The 15,541-nt window shown below is 41.8% G+C and overlaps 1 protein-coding gene across 1 annotated transcript in view; it reads right to left on the bottom strand.

The window, feature by feature from the left end:
• Positions 1-15,541, bottom strand: part of LRP11 (LDL receptor related protein 11) — a 65,838-nt gene that overhangs the window by 12,947 nt on the left and 37,350 nt on the right. Inside the window, exons 2-3 of the mRNA XM_054279035.1 lie at positions 4,821-5,577; positions 1-2 (exon numbers count right to left, since the gene is read on the bottom strand). The exon at positions 1-2 is cut by the window's left edge and continues 162 nt beyond it. Of these exons, the coding sequence (XP_054135010.1) occupies positions 1-2; positions 4,821-5,577 (759 nt within the window). The remainder of the gene's footprint in view (positions 3-4,820; positions 5,578-15,541) is intronic.

Raw genomic sequence — 15,541 nt, 5'->3', positions numbered from 1 at the left:
TTCTTCAGCAAAAAAAGAGAAGATCAGTAATTTATGAGGGGAGGCTGAGTATTATTTATATAAAACACCGTTCTTTCTTGATTAAGGTATTGTTTCACCTCTGTGCAACTTCCTGAAAGAGGAACATGTTCATTAGTGCACATTTTGTTGAGCAAAGTAATATCTGCTTTTATTTTAGTTAATTTCCTATGATGTCTTCAGGAATTAACATCAGAAGCACATGGCACAGAAAACCTCTCTAGGTACCTGGATGTTTCAGAAATACAACAAACAGGATTATTAGCATCAGTATATACTTTTTAAATCTGAACTAAGGAAAATAGGTTTAAATATGACTTACATACAGATGGCAGTTACAGCACCTTTTTTATACCTTTTATTGTACTCTGCTTAATTCAATAGGCTTCTAGTCCTTATTTATAATACATCATTATAGGAATGAAAGACTGATTTAGCACAAGGGGGCACCCTGATGAAGCACTGCACATGATGATTAAAATTCATCAGACACCACCAATTTTAAGTGCCTCATTTAAGACACCAAAAGCTTGATTTTCAGAATATTTAGGATTGTCAGAGTATTTATTTATTCTATTTTGCTATATTCAGAGTACAATCTTTATTGATTAAAACTGTGAGAACTAAGTACTTTTGCCAATCAGACCACAAGCTTTTGGGTTAGACTAACAAAAGTCGAACCCAAAGATTGTATCTTTCTACAGTTCCCTACTCAAGTGTCATTCCTTCTCTGGGTACCCTGAAGTGCCAGAGTGCCCTCTGCTCTTCAACCTCTGCAAAGAATACCCTGTAAAGGACACTGATGTTATGCTCAGAAGAGCAGTTACTGAAATCAAGGTTGTAACTGCACTCCATGTGGGCAGAGCTGCACAAGGAAAGGTGCTTTCCCATCACTGTGGGGAATCTTCCTTGCACGTGCTCTTCAACAGTATCATGAACATGCTTGAAACCTTGCAGCTCATGGGAGCAGTGGGACAACTGTTTATTTTGCTGACTAAATAGCAAGATTCTTATTTCTTGGTTTTTTCACCAGCAGGTCCGACATAGAAAATTTCAAGGTAAATGTCTAAAGTTAGGAAAACATACAATAACTACTTTCTATAATAATAGAAAGTATGAAACACTTCTTACTCATCCAATGACAAAGGCAGCTTTGTCTAATTTGTCTACACTCACCTCTCAAAATGAACTTTGTTATAAAAAAACCATCCAGGTGCAAAAAAAAAAACCCCAAAACTCATTGTTAATAAAACCCCAAAACTAATTGTTAATAAAGACCATCATTATGGTGCCAGGGCAACTTTTATTTTATATAATTGAGTTATGTACAGTCGTCACACAGTTACTTAGTTTACAAATAACTGTTGAAAAGAAACTGACCTAGGTCACAAACAGCACAGCCCAGTCCCCTGCTTCTACCTTGGAAAGGGGTTTCATGTCACTTGTCTGGTTTAAATGACTTGGTCAATGCCCTGTAGGGGCAGAGACAAGCCCCACTTCCCCTAAGCAATAAGGATACTCTCTTCCTGCACTACTTCCAGCAGCATGAGTTGCATTGAGTCAGTCACAGAAGTTCATGCCCTCTGTTAAAGATGAGTGAGGGACCACACAAACCTCTGGTCCCAAAGGATGGAAGCACCACCCTTAGCTTGTAACCTCCATCACCTTCAGAAAGGTAAATCAACGGCAGAAAGGAAAATTTGGCCTGATGGAGACATATGGCATGGGAGGAGACAGCCTATTGAGCTGAAGATTCTTTTGCCACAGCAAAGTTTTAAGCAATGGAATACATGATCCTTAGTGAAACACCTCCAGATCTGGGGAATAAGAAGTCAGCATGAAAAACCAAGGAGACAAACTCACTGGAGGCATACTCCAAGGAGCCACTTGCAACCACCACTCGTGGGAATAAAACACTATCAGCCACAAGGCAGCAGAAAAATCATCTCTTAACTTCTGCTTTCAACTTGCATGTAAGTTGAATGTAAATAAGCAGTATGGAACTGAAATACCAGGTCAACCCTCTGAGATGCTGGAGCTGGCTGCTTTCTAGAAAAAGGGGTGAAACACTTTTTTCTTAGGGAGCCAATACAATAGGCTTTTTTTTTCATTCCTGCTTTTTATTTATTCTGCTCCCTCCATCCTTTATACAGACTAGTCCTGCCAATAATGAAGTTTCCAACTAATTTTCTGAATGAAGGTTTTGTTATAAAAGGTTATTTCACTGCCAACTCCTGAATGTGTTTGGTATTAGTTTACCTTGATATTGAATCCTCTCATTGCTCACCACTAGTGATCTTAGGGATCACTGTATCCCAATGCACAGAAATATTTTGGAATTATGAGGGCACCACATCTGTGGGTAAACGTTGGTTTGGTATTATCAGAAAGAAAACACTGGAAGACTCAAGAAAAAAGTACTCTGAAAGAAAAAAAAAAAAGGAGCAGCTAAAATGTTATCCCCTCATGGAAAAAAAAATCTTGAAATGAAAAGTTCTTTCCTAAATTTTTTAAACTCATTCATGGGGTGACAGAAGGGAAAAAAGATGTGCCTTCATCATCGTGTTGTCCAGATTGTTTTTCAATGTAATTCAAGAATGCACTGGTAACAAAACACTAGAGCAAAATAATTCAATCTTAATTTTATCTCTTCTGGTCTATGTCACATCTGACAGATGTTTAAGTAAAAGTTCATTCTCTTTTGTGGCTTTGTTTCAGCTCCAGTGTAATTTCATTAAGAAATCATAATCCCCTGTTTCCAATACCACCATCACCCACAAGGCAGACTTTTAAATAAAACCAGCAGGACACAGAGCAATTTGCAGACAAGGAACTGAAATTGCCTTGCAAGTCCAGTGCTGATAGTCAGAAAAGCTGCCAAAAAGGCAAAGCATTTAAGAACTCCAGAATTCAAGAACTCAAGGAATTCAAGAAATTTAAGATTTCTAGTTGACAGAGCATCATTTGTACAATATACTATTTATATTGTGCCATAACTGCACCTTAAATTAGTTCCTAATAGGTTTTAACAGAATTAAGGCAGTTCAAAATGAAGCCTAATTCTGTGTGACTTTGATGTAAAATCTCATCTTAAGCCTTATATCATGCAACTGCATACAGGCTTATGAAATACAACTACCACAAAGCTGCTACATAAATAATACTGTGGAATAATACTCCTCCTATGGAAAATGTTAAAATCATACCTTGGGTTCTTCTGGTACATTAAGCTTGCCTCATCTCTATTGCTAAGGGATCCTTCCTTGCAGCTCTCTAATCTACCTGCCCATCCATGCACTTTGTAAAAAATATTTAGGAATCATAATGCCTCTATAAATAAGGTCCCCGCTCTTCTGTATTTCCAGGGGATTCACACTGATATTTTTATGAAACGTGCAGTCTAAATGGACCTCAAGCCCGAAGTCTCCCCTCCCAAGAGAGCAGTAACAGCAGCCACATCTGGGCACTGTTCTCACCCACACCAACACCAGGTCTTCCTCCTGTTGCATGCAGTGACTAATTTACTTCAGATGAGATCTATCGCTGAGTAAGATGCAGATGACATTTGGGAAAGTACTGTCCACAGAGATAATGAAATTAAGTCAAAATTAGTTAGGGGGAGACTGTTTAACAACAGGAGGTGGGGGAAGGCAAAGAAATTATTTGAATCAGGTGCTAGGAAACAGACTCCAAATTTAGAAATCCAGATTTGTTTTCATCTACAGCTGCTTGCTCTGGATAATATTGCTCCTAAATATGCTTCAGAGTTGAACAAACAGCTGCTTTTGATGTGGCCTAGTTTCCAGGGCTTGTCAAGAATGTCCATGCTGTGTCTGGACTACTGGTGAGGTATCCTTGTCTCCTTCAGTCTAGCTCTTGAGTTCTTAAGCATGAAAAATCTTGATTGAAATGAGTAAGAAGCTGTCTTAGGCAATGACATTTGGACAGCACCGCCAAGAACAGCATGTGCTTGCTCTCAGGCTATGCCCCAGGTAATGGCATAGCTGGGAAAAAAGGCACTTCATGCTTTTGAAGGTGCCCAATATGCACAGTTCCCGGGGAGCTGGGACTTCTCTGGTTCCCCAGGGAGTGTGGGGCCAGTGAACACGCACATCCCACTGCCTGGCTCCCAGCCACCGGCCGGCTGGCACAGTGCCCCGCCAAGGGTTCTGCGGAGGCAGAGATACTGAGGGATGGGCTTCCCCAAGCCCAAACACCCCCAAAGCCCTCACAGGTCAGAAGGGACCACAGTGGGTCACTTGATCCAACCTCCCAGCTCAAGCAGGGTTGTCCTAGAGCACATGGCACGGGATTGTGTCCAGAAGGCTCTTGAGTATCTCCAGTGAGGGAGACTCCACACTCGCTCTGGGCAACCTGCTGCAGTGCGTGGCTACCCGCACAGTAAAGTTGTTCTTCCTCATGTGCAGCGGGATCTTCCTGCGCATCAGTTTCAGCCCGCTACCTCTTGTCCTATTGCTGGGCACCACAGGGAGAGCCTGGAATCATCCTATTGAACCCCCTCCCCTTAAGGTATTTATACACGTTGGTAAGGTTCCCTCGGGCACGGCCGGGCCGCCTCTCCCGGCCCAGGGAACCCCTCCGAACGGCACGGCACGGCGCAGCCCGGCTCTCCTCGCCCCGTCCTCCCACCGGCGGCGCCCCACCGCCCGGGAGCGGCTTCCCGGCGCCGGGGCAGCCTCACGGACGGCGCCCGCTCCCTGCGGGCGGCTCCGCGGCCCTGCCGCCCCCGCGCCGAGCGCCGCCATCTCCCCGCCGCCGTTCCCGCCGCGCAAGCCGCTTACCCGTGGGCGGCGGGGCGACGCCGGCGGTCCGGCGGCTGTAGGAGCTGTAGCCGCGGTGCGGGGCGAAGCGGCAGACGGGCCGGCCGCGGTGCGTGCAGTTGAAGAGGTAGCAGCCCGGCTCGGCCGCCGTGCCCCGCGGGCGGGAGGGCCCCTGCACCACGGCCAGCGTGCAGCGCGGCTCGGCGCAGCAGGCGTCCAGGCACTGCCGCCAGCCCGACACGGCGCCGGGCGCCCGCAGGAAGGTGGCGCCGGCCGCGATGGAGTCCTTGGTGCGGATGATGGAGTCGGGCCTGGCCGAGAAGCCGCCGCTTCCGCCGCACCGCTCCCCGCCGCCCCCTCCGCCGCCCGCTGTCGCCGGCGGTCCCGGCTCCTCCTGCTGCAGCTGCCGGCGGAACTCCTCCAGCAGCGTCTCCACGCCCGAGATCTGCGAGCGCAGGTCGGCCAGCGGCGCCGCGCAGCGCCCGCCCGGCAGCACGGCCCGCCCGCCCAGCGCCGCCAGCAGCACCAGCACCAGCAGCGCCGCCATGGCCCCGGGCGGCGGCGGGAGCGGCGGGCGCGGCGGGAGCGGCTCCCCCCGGGGCACCCCCAGCGAGCGCGGCGCGGGGAGGCGCCGGCCCCGCCCGGCTGCACCAGGCGGAGCGGCCGCGCTCAGCACCCGCCGCCCCGAACAGCTCCGGCGGGCCCCGCCCCGGGACCGCCCCCAGAGCGACATTCCTTCAGCAGCCGCAGCGATAGGAGAAGCAGCCAGGGGATCAAACTGTAAGAGGGGATATTTAAGATGTATGTTAGAAAGAAATTCTTTACTGTGAGGGTGGTGAGGCGCTGGAGCAGGTTGCCCAGAGAAGCTGTGAATGCCCCATCCCTGAAAGTGTTCAAGGCCAGATTGGATAAGGCCTTGCACAATCTAGTCTAGTTGAAGGTGTCCCAATCCCCAGGGGGATTGGGATTTGATGACCTTTAGGGTCCCTTCCATTCTGTGGAAGCCCTTCACATTCTGTGATTCGACGGTTCTATGACTCCACACGGGGAGATGACACCTGCAAATAATCAGGGTTGGGTAGGGGTCACTGAAACTGCTGGTGGTTCTGTGAACCTGAGGAGACAAAAAAGAAATTGCAGAAGACTCCATCCCAGGCATGGCATTTCTGTTCCGAAATTACAAAAAAAGAAAGCCAGTAGTCAAAAACGTAATGTGCAAAGCTAGGACCTCCTAACCTGTGAAAAAAAATCCCAGATAGGGTCTTAACCACCCAAAACAATGGTGAAGAACTACCCATGCAAGTTTTTGAAGTCTTTGCTAAATGAGTTTCAGAGAAATATGTGCAATTAAATTAAGCAGTTTTACATCTGTCACAACAACATCTGTTTTATCATGAAAATATTGCTGATTCTGTTACACAAATTAATAACTATTATCCCTGAAAATCAGCAATCCTTCAAAACAGCTGCTGTGTTATTTTTTGTCAGATGCATGGAGCCTCAAAGTTCTAGAATGGCACATTGAGACCTGTCTACGAGCACTGAAAAACATAAGCCTGCCTGTAAATGTAGAGAGGTGGTGATGGATTTTGAGCTGTGTACTAAGGGATGTTGTAACAGGTCAAGTGATAGCTCTGTGTTTTTGTTTTTATTTGGGTCATTCTTCCAAGCATCTTCAAGCAGACTTCTTCTTTTATTTAATTACTGGGAAAAGCTTAATAGCTGCATCAAAAATATCATTATGTCAGGATGCTTAGAATAAGTAGCAAAAAAAGACATATTAGGAATGGTTTTGAGACATCTTTGTACTCCTTCATATTTTTGGCTTGTTTTAGTCCATGTTCCCAGCATAACTCGGAATTGCTTCCAAAACAAATCCACTTTAATATTCTGCTACCTTTGAGCTTTGGGTGTTGCCCAGGAAATTGACACGCAGCTTGTAGTTTGGATTATGATTTCTCTTTCTGCTCTCCCAAACCACAGAACTGTAGTTCAGTGATTCATTGAAGCATGTTGGCCTGTCAGCAGTGCAACTGTTGAAGATTGATTTTTTTCTGGCTATGTGCTCTATGGGTTTTCTAAATTTCTATAAATTATATTTTTGACACTTTCAATTTCCCATCAATTTTAGTCGAAACTGATCAATACATTCAAAGATTACAGGAAGATGGAGGAGCTAGACAGTCAGATGATATAATCCTCATTTGCTTTGAAAATCAGGCCAAAATGCCACAGTTTTATTTTTAGGAATATTTTGGAGTGGTGATCAATCTATTCATAACAGAGGTACTGACTGTGATGCACTGATTTCCTAGAGATGACACTGGTTTGCTGCTGCTCTGCTGTTGTACCCTCTGACAGTACTTTAGCTTCTGGAATATAAACCAAAATAAAGCTCACACCAGCATGGTGCACATTGAAGGAGTATTTGGTGGAGGCAGAGGAAAAAAATGCACCACGTCATCCTTTCTCAGAATCATCCAATATTTGGAATATTTGAGCAGAAAGTCCCTCCTCTGGATTAGCAGCTTTGGCTAGTGGGGGCCCATTTACAGGGCACAGAGGGTCGGTCACTCATCCCACTATCCTTGTTGCATCCAGTTTTATTAGATAGTTGATCCCTGGTTGTCAGAGGTGGTGACACTGAAGTAGCAGGTTCTTGCAGAAAACACAAAGAAAAATGTTCACTTTCTAACACTTCATAGTGAGGAAGCTGTGATTGGAAGGTCTCTCCAAGGAGAGTAGACTCTTGTTCAAGCAGGTGAACATTTAAAAGATAAAGAAGGATTTGGGAGGCCACAGTCCTGTGACACAGTCTTCCTGTAGTGTCACATTTACCAGTTTGAAAGTTAGTAGGATCCTTATTCTAAGTTAGGATAAGGATGGCATACTTACATTTTTCCATGGAAGTGTTGACACCACTGTCTGATTAGCTTCTTGAGCAAGAATTTCTAAGTGCAGCAGATTTTTTTTTTGTATTGATGCTGGAGGAGAACTTGTTTTGTTGCCCAGTTTTCTTGGCTCAGAATGTGTATGTGGTTTCCCGGGCCTTGGGAGAAAGATGGCATTTGTAGTCATGCTGAGCTTTTTTCAGAAGGTGGCAGCAGCTTATTACTTATATAAAACAGATTGCTGCTAAACATCAATGTCTGCCTAAGGGAAATCACAGATTCATAACTACTTATACTTAATTTTGCATTTCTTTACTGGATCATTGTTGTGAGTGCTTCAGCTTTTCTTTGGGTTTTGGAGTTGCAGATCAAAACTAATAGTTAGCTTATAGTAACACGAAAAATATTTTATTCCTGCCTCTCATCAAGTAGAAATTTTGGGATGGCTAATTTTCATGCAGAGGCCTTAGAAATTCCTAAAGATATTTGTCAGGTTTTACCTTTTTTCTTGTTGTTCCTTTTCAAAGGATTCAGGCATGTACCACAGTTTATTGTCCAAAATGTCCACTTCATCAGGCATGGGACAGCTGAAAAGACTGCTAGATTTCTTTTCCAAAAGTGGAGATTAGACTACACATATATTCTTTACATCCAAACAATACCTGGCAAAGTAATACAGGATTTCAGAATTAATGAATATTCATGTTTCCAACCATCTGTTGATTAGTTTGAATCTCTATTCATATTCAAAATTCATAAAATAGCTGAAACTATGGGAATAGAGTCTGAATGCACCTGCTTTTCTCTTCCTTTAGTTGATTTTTTCCAAAATAACAGAATAACAGGAATTAAAAAAAGCAGGGGACAGAAAGATAATGGAGTAGGATGAAAAGAAATGGAATATGTGGAAAGGGAGCAGGAAGAAAAGGCAAAGTTATATCTAGGCTTCCTCATCTGAAGTGCTTTCCTATGGAGTAATGATTTTTTTTTTTTGGTTGTTGCTGTTTGGGGTTTTTTTGGGTGGAATATGTGCTCAGAAAAAGAAACATATCTTCCTTTCCATTTGATGTCTTCCAGACGCTCTGCAAACAGTAAACACAGTAATGCAAATGTTATCTGCAGAGAAGGTGTTGTCGGCATGATGTTATCATTAGACACATTTTCTGTGCTCCAGTTTGCTTGTGAGAATCTGACGAGTAAACACCCGTGATAGATACAAATCAGCTCAGATGCTGGAGTGGACTGCTGATTGACAGCTAAGTTTGAGCAATTTGCCCACGAATGAATTGAAGTGATAACCTTTTCTTTGCAGCTTGACAATTCAGGTTTCTGACTGTGAGAGTAAGAGGAGTTCTGCATAAATAACAGAAGATAGAGTTTTAAATGTTAGAGTGGAGGCAGAGGTATTAACTCAGGTATTTAACTCAGGTTTTTTGTTTTGTCTTTTTATAATATTTCACATCCCTCTCGAGCAAAATTGTGTAATGCTGTGGTAGCAGTGCTATGAAAACATCAGGAGGAATAATTTTTCAAATTCCAGATTGAAAAACCAAAATGTGATCCTGAAGATGCTTCATATAATATTGATTTTATGAACATCCCATTATGATGCATATTATAAAGGTATAACTGGTTCCAGCTTGAGATGGTTTTAGTCCAAGTGTGGTAAACCTGTTTTTTCCTTGCCCTTTTAAAGGAGAGAAAAAATAGCCATGCCTTGTCTTTGGAATGTGTATGAGTGTGTATAATTATGCTTGTCCTTCTACTGCTGTATTAAATACCAGTGTAGTAAAAATGAGAGCTCTCCTGATTGATAAAGTGGAATATTATTAACAACCCCCCTCCTTTCTATATGCCTGACTGCATTTGTGCTTAACACAAAGAAAGTATTTTACTACAAAACTGGGAAGGAGACGGAGAATGAAAAAAAGGGAGGAGATTGCATTTTAGAAACCCTTCCCCACGAGCAGCAGAGGAAAGGATGGGGCTGAGGCATCAGGTGATTGCTTTAACGTTACGTTCGTACGTGCTGCGCTTGCTGCTCTGCCTAGATACTGCATAATTGACTGCACAGCATCAGCCAGGCACCACGTGGTATCAGCACACATACTCTGACTGCAAAGGCACTGAGGTTCCGATGCTGAGAGAAATAGTCCTAAAAAATAACAAAAACCCCTCCTTGAAAAGAACAAGGATGGGCAGGGGTGAGAAGAGGGGAGCCATTTCTGTAAAGTGAAGTTAGTAGTGTTTATTAGTTGGTGTAAGGTGAAATTCCCTCTGAGGTCACGTAATCATCATGCTCCTTGCTGCCTTCTCCTAAGTCATTACTAGGGTGAACTCACTGTTTCACCAAAATCAAAATCAGACAGGGTAAAAAGAGAGATAGGGTAAAGCTAAGCAAAAAAATCCTAGTATTGCTGACAGAATAATACCACTCTTACCACATATCTTTCCTGGATCTTTGAAAAACACATTTCTTTTTCAACTGGAATCCATCAAATACTCCTTCAGTATCCTTCTGGTCAGTGCAGCTGCTTCTTGGGGCATTAAACCTGTAAAAACACATTCTGAGGGATGAAGGACAGGTATTTAAAGAAAAAAGTACTTCTCTGGGAAAGGGTTAGTTAGGATTAGAGCTGCAGATTTTAACCCAGAATTTCAGCCAGTTCTATAGAAATAGGTTACCAATGATTTACAAACAGCAAAAACCTAATTTAACAGCCAGAGCCCAAGTTAAGCTAGGAGCAGAAAATTTAATTTGCCTTGTAAACAACATCATTAAGAGGGCAACAGCTGAGAGAAGAAAGATGAATCAATAATATGCAATTTTTTACCGTCAGCATAATATAACCTTTGAAGACATTGTCTCTGTCTGTATTTGTACTGTAGCAGAATAACTTGTGCTGCAAGGTGTTAGCCAAACAAAGATTTGTATAAACTGTGTCCACCAGCCATTGAAAAAAAATCCTAATGCATATTGAAAGTGTGGAAAACTATTTCATGTACTGTCTGAATATACAGAACTAACAGCCCAAACCCTTTATGCTTGCATTTTTGAGGGGTTTTTTTTTGAAATGCATGAAGTTTTGATATGCATAAAACTACAAAGGATCACTTCCCAGAAGAGAAATATCTAGCTGAAAAAATTACTCATTGCTATTTCAGCCATGGATTCTTCTGCAGCACAGCATGATGATAAAAATCAGTTGGGTAATATGCTCATGATTAGTGAGTCAATGGGAGCTGGTGGCAGCCCTGACATTGATCAATAATGTCAAGATTTTGAAACGGGTTGCAAAATAATAGCGGGCTCTGCAGATGCCACTGAATTAGCAAATATATTGGATGTAACTACCAACACACCCTTTTCTGTAAGTGATCCCTCATGATTTGCATAGAAAGGACAAAAAGAAGCCAAAGAGTTGGTCACTGGGAGCAGTTTTACATGGAATTCTTCACTTATGCACACTATCATTTAGCATGCTCCTCTTACCTGAATAGTTTTGAACTTCTCAGCACTTCTTCCTTTTTGGCAGTTTCCAAACTCTTCGAGAATGTTTTGCAATGCCAGCAGAGCCTTTGTATCTTGATTTTACAGGAAAACAGAAATATAATGACAATAATGCTTACTTTACTGGCAACAGTAAAAATCATGAGCTGACTGGACAGCTTGCTCTATACTGAAAGGAGTCAGCTTCCTTTTAACCTCCATTGCAAAAGACCAAAACTCCTTGTAAGCTCAAATATACTTCCATTTTCTTCCAGACTCCTCTGTTTTCTGCCATTTTCTTGGGGATGTTAAATAATGGTAATGAGTATAGCAATCATTGCACATAATTTTAACCCATTGTATTACAGATAATAGATCTCTCAGTAACATTTCTAAAGCAATTTTTTGGATACAGCTTTGTCTCTTAACACTGAGAATGCATTGGCTGGTTGCATAAATCAGCTAGCACTGGGAAAATGTGCAGTTTGGTTCTGTCAGTCACCTGAGTTGATGCTTTCCTGCCCTTCTGCTGTCCTAAGTGCATGCAAACATGATTATGTGGAAAGATGATAAAATTCATGTAAAGGAATTCTGAACCTTGTTGTTCAAAAATAGTAGAAAATTATTTTTAGGTTTTCACTTAATTTTTAAAAATTGAAGTGATAGCTTATCACTTGGCCTTGCCACGTTGGTTTGCCTAGCTAGTATTTTGTCAAAGAAGTAGGACCCAATGTATTTTTCTGTTGCAGGCATAAAAAATGAACCCATGATAGCTGGAAGCACAGGTTTTTCTTAGTCTGAAAGTATACAAAAAAGATGGGTAGATCCTCTCTCTGTCTTGGAGAGCAGATCATGTAGCTTGTCCTCCCAGCTCTAAAAAAAGTCTTCTGCTGGGTTTAGTTGTCTTTGGGTCAGATTCAAAGCCTGCATCTCTTGTATGCAAATTGGAAATACTAATAGATATCTATAAATGGAGAGTTGCAATAGAAATATTAATTAATATTAATAACACACTTTGAGGTCCTTGCATTGAATAATTAAGTGATGCAACTAAAAATATTGTTGTCTGCTGTCTCACTCAGTACAATTCAGTTCTTCTTTTGCTGTTGATCTGACTGTGTTTGCTTTTGATTCCTGTGTTTGGATGTCTTAAACACCCTGACTGTACAATTCTAGCAGTTGCATTGTAGGTCACACACACACAAATCTCTCCAGATGAAATCAGTGGTGTGGTGTAGTGGTGTTACTGCTTTGCTACCAGTGGAGAAATGGGTTTTAGGTTTTTGTCATAACTGGCATGTTAATTGGAGCACTTTTATGAGTTTTATCCCAAGCATTTTACTTCTATCCTCATTAAAAAAGTCTTTCTGGACTTCAAAGGAAGAGGGCTGTTAAATTAACTTAGACAGATGAGAGAGTGGGATTTTCTTTAAATTGGGCTGCAAATCACAGATTTTGTATTGAAGCTTGAGGCAAAATGACTTGAATGTAAATAATCCTCCAATGTTCTTCCTACTGTTCTCCAGTGTGTGCCTCCAAGGATGCATATGTTTCCTCACAGGTGACAAACTTGGCTAGGCAAATAACACACAGGGTGTCAGCATAAAAAAATCCCACAGTAATTTTATCTCAGTCATCTGTAATTTAAGTGTTCTCACAGCATATACACTGTGGTGGGAGAATATCTGCATTTTGATACAGATTACCCAGGATAATTGTGCAATGAAGATCACTGGTTGCATTAACCAAAAAAGGTCCTAAATGTGATATAGACTTTGTTTCAGGGAGTGTAAGTTTCAAAATTTTCCCAACACTTCAGATTTCATTATTATTTTATAAGAACCCATAGCTTGAATACATATGCAACCTATTGCGTATTACAATTTCCAGAACTGGCTGGTAATATTATTGAAAAATATGTTTTAAACGCACATGAATACTTTTTATTACTTCAAATGTGGACTTGAAATACTGGGATAACAACCATTTTCTCAGAGTTTCTGCACTTCTTATCTGAGCTAATCTGGAAACTGCTTATTTCAGACCGCCAGAAACAACTCCCCTGAAGCTCAGTTATGTCAGGACATGAAGGTTCCAGCAGGTTCATGGTTTGACCAAACCACTTTGTCCCTTCTTGTGCTTCTTTTAGAGAAAGAAAAAGAAAATACTTGGACTTGAGCAATACTGACTTTTCATGTGTGTGTGTGTATATGTATATATATGTGTATATATATATACACATATATACTGGGCTTCATCAAAAGAGTGTGGCTGGCAAGTCAAGGGAGATAATTTTGTCCCTTGATTATGCTCTCATGAAACCTCACCTGTACAGTGCATCCAGTTCCGGTGCCCCCAGCATAAGAAAGACATGGAACTGTTGGAGCACATCCTCAGGAGGGCCACAAAGTTGATAAGGGCACCAGTGCAAATCCTCTGTGATGCCAGGCTGAGCAACTTGGGGCTATTCAGACTGGAGAAGAGAATGGAAACCTCATAGCAGCCTTCAATATCTGAAGGGGCCCTACAGGGAAGCTGGAGAGGGATCCCCCCCTCTATCAGGAGCTGCAGTGATAGGATGAGTAATGGGTTCACACTGAAAGGGGAAATTTAGGTTGGATATTAGACAGAAATTCCTTACTGTGAGGTTGGTGAAGCACTGGAACAGGTTTCCCAGAGAACTTACTGATGCCCCAGCCCTGGCAGTTTTCAAGGCCACGTTGGGTGGGACTTTGAGCAACCTGGTCTGTGGAAGTTCTCCCTGCCCATGGCAGGGAGTTTGGAACCAGATGAACTTGAGGGTCCTTTCCAACCCAAACCATTCTATGATTCTATGATTCTGTTTCATGAAGATACTACATTCCTACTTAAACCAGGCAGTGCTTTAGCCAGTGTAAAGGGCTGTGACAGAACACAGTTTAAATGCATTAGGCAATATACTTTTCACTTAGGTGGTTTTCCCATTGCTAATGTTGTACAGAAGTTATTTATACCTGAAACTGGGAAACTGTGATTAGAAGTGTTGCAAGTCACAGTAAGAGTGTATTGGATTTGAATCATGAAGCCATTTTAAAAGGCTTTCCCTGCACAGTCGAGTTATTGTGTAGTGCATATGTGCTTGGCACTTCTGGAGTTGAAAGCCTGCCCATATTTTTACATCTCCAGCAGCTGCAGAAAAACCAAAGGACTAATCCTGAGCCTGTGTCACTGGTGGAATGTTAGCTCTCTGAGTGAGATGTCTTTTGCTGGTAACTCATATTCCTGACTGGAACTCATATCATATTCAGCAGAATTTCTGAAGTTTTGCTATAGGATATTATGGAGCTACTTGACTGTAGAATATCCTCATTATTGTTGCTCGATTGTAAAGCATGCACATACTGCAATAGCTAATTTTGATAAAATTACTGAATTTATTTGTTTTTCTAATCTAAGTAAGTGTTGCAGAATAGATTTTGCTGTATCTCTTCCAGCCTGGCCAGACCTCAACCTCTTGCTCTCTGCCAATATACAGTCTACAAGTGTTCAGATTGCTAATACTTAGATAAATACTGGAATGTATGCTTTTTCTTTTCCATTCTGCTTTCTCTGTATAAAAAGTGAAAGTCTTCTCCAAGGACTAAGAAATTTGGCTATGTGTGGAACAGTATTCAAATGTGTTGCTTAGTTAGATCAACCTCACAAATCACACTGTTGGGTCCATCTAGACTGGAATCTGAGGAATTTTCTCAGGTTCTGTATAAACTTCCTGCCAGATGGTATGGAAAGTTTGGATAGTGTGTGGGATTGACAGTTTATTTGAGAGGTAGATTAAAGTGATAATGGTATGTGCTATAGGGTTTTCTGGTATTTTTTAGCAGCTCTCAGGAAATTTTATATGCTTCATTTAATGTTGTGAAAAAAAACCTCTCGTCTAATTCCTTAGCTTTACCATTTTTGTAATCTACTTTTTCAATCCAGAGGAGGCAACAGTATGTTTACCCTTTTTTTTTTTAAAGAAAAGGGGCAGAAACATAACATAATTTAATGCTTACATGAATTAGCAATTTAACCATCGTGTCATAATATTTTATTAATGTAATTGTTACTCAACTCCTATTTTCAAGAAAAAACAAGGTGAAATATGTTTAGGTAATTTCCATACTTCATAGAAAAATTTTTAAGCTCCTGCAGCAAAACTCTCCTCCCCTTAGTGGAAATACAATTTTTGTGAGTAAGCACCCTCCTCAAAAATAATAATAATACTGTAATATTTTTTCCAGAATGATGCCATTAGCCAGTTAATGTTTTAGTTACAGCATGCATGGCAAAGAGGGAAAGACTTTAGTGTTGTTTTGTCAGCTATGGTATTAATAGGACAT

Source organism: Melozone crissalis, unplaced genomic scaffold (genome assembly GCF_028551555.1).
Source record: "Melozone crissalis strain CALT ecotype California unplaced genomic scaffold, PUWL_Pcris_2 ptg000027l_1, whole genome shotgun sequence".
NCBI lineage: Eukaryota > Metazoa > Chordata > Aves > Passeriformes > Passerellidae > Melozone > Melozone crissalis.
This window is presented reverse-complemented; position numbering and strand designations above follow the sequence as displayed.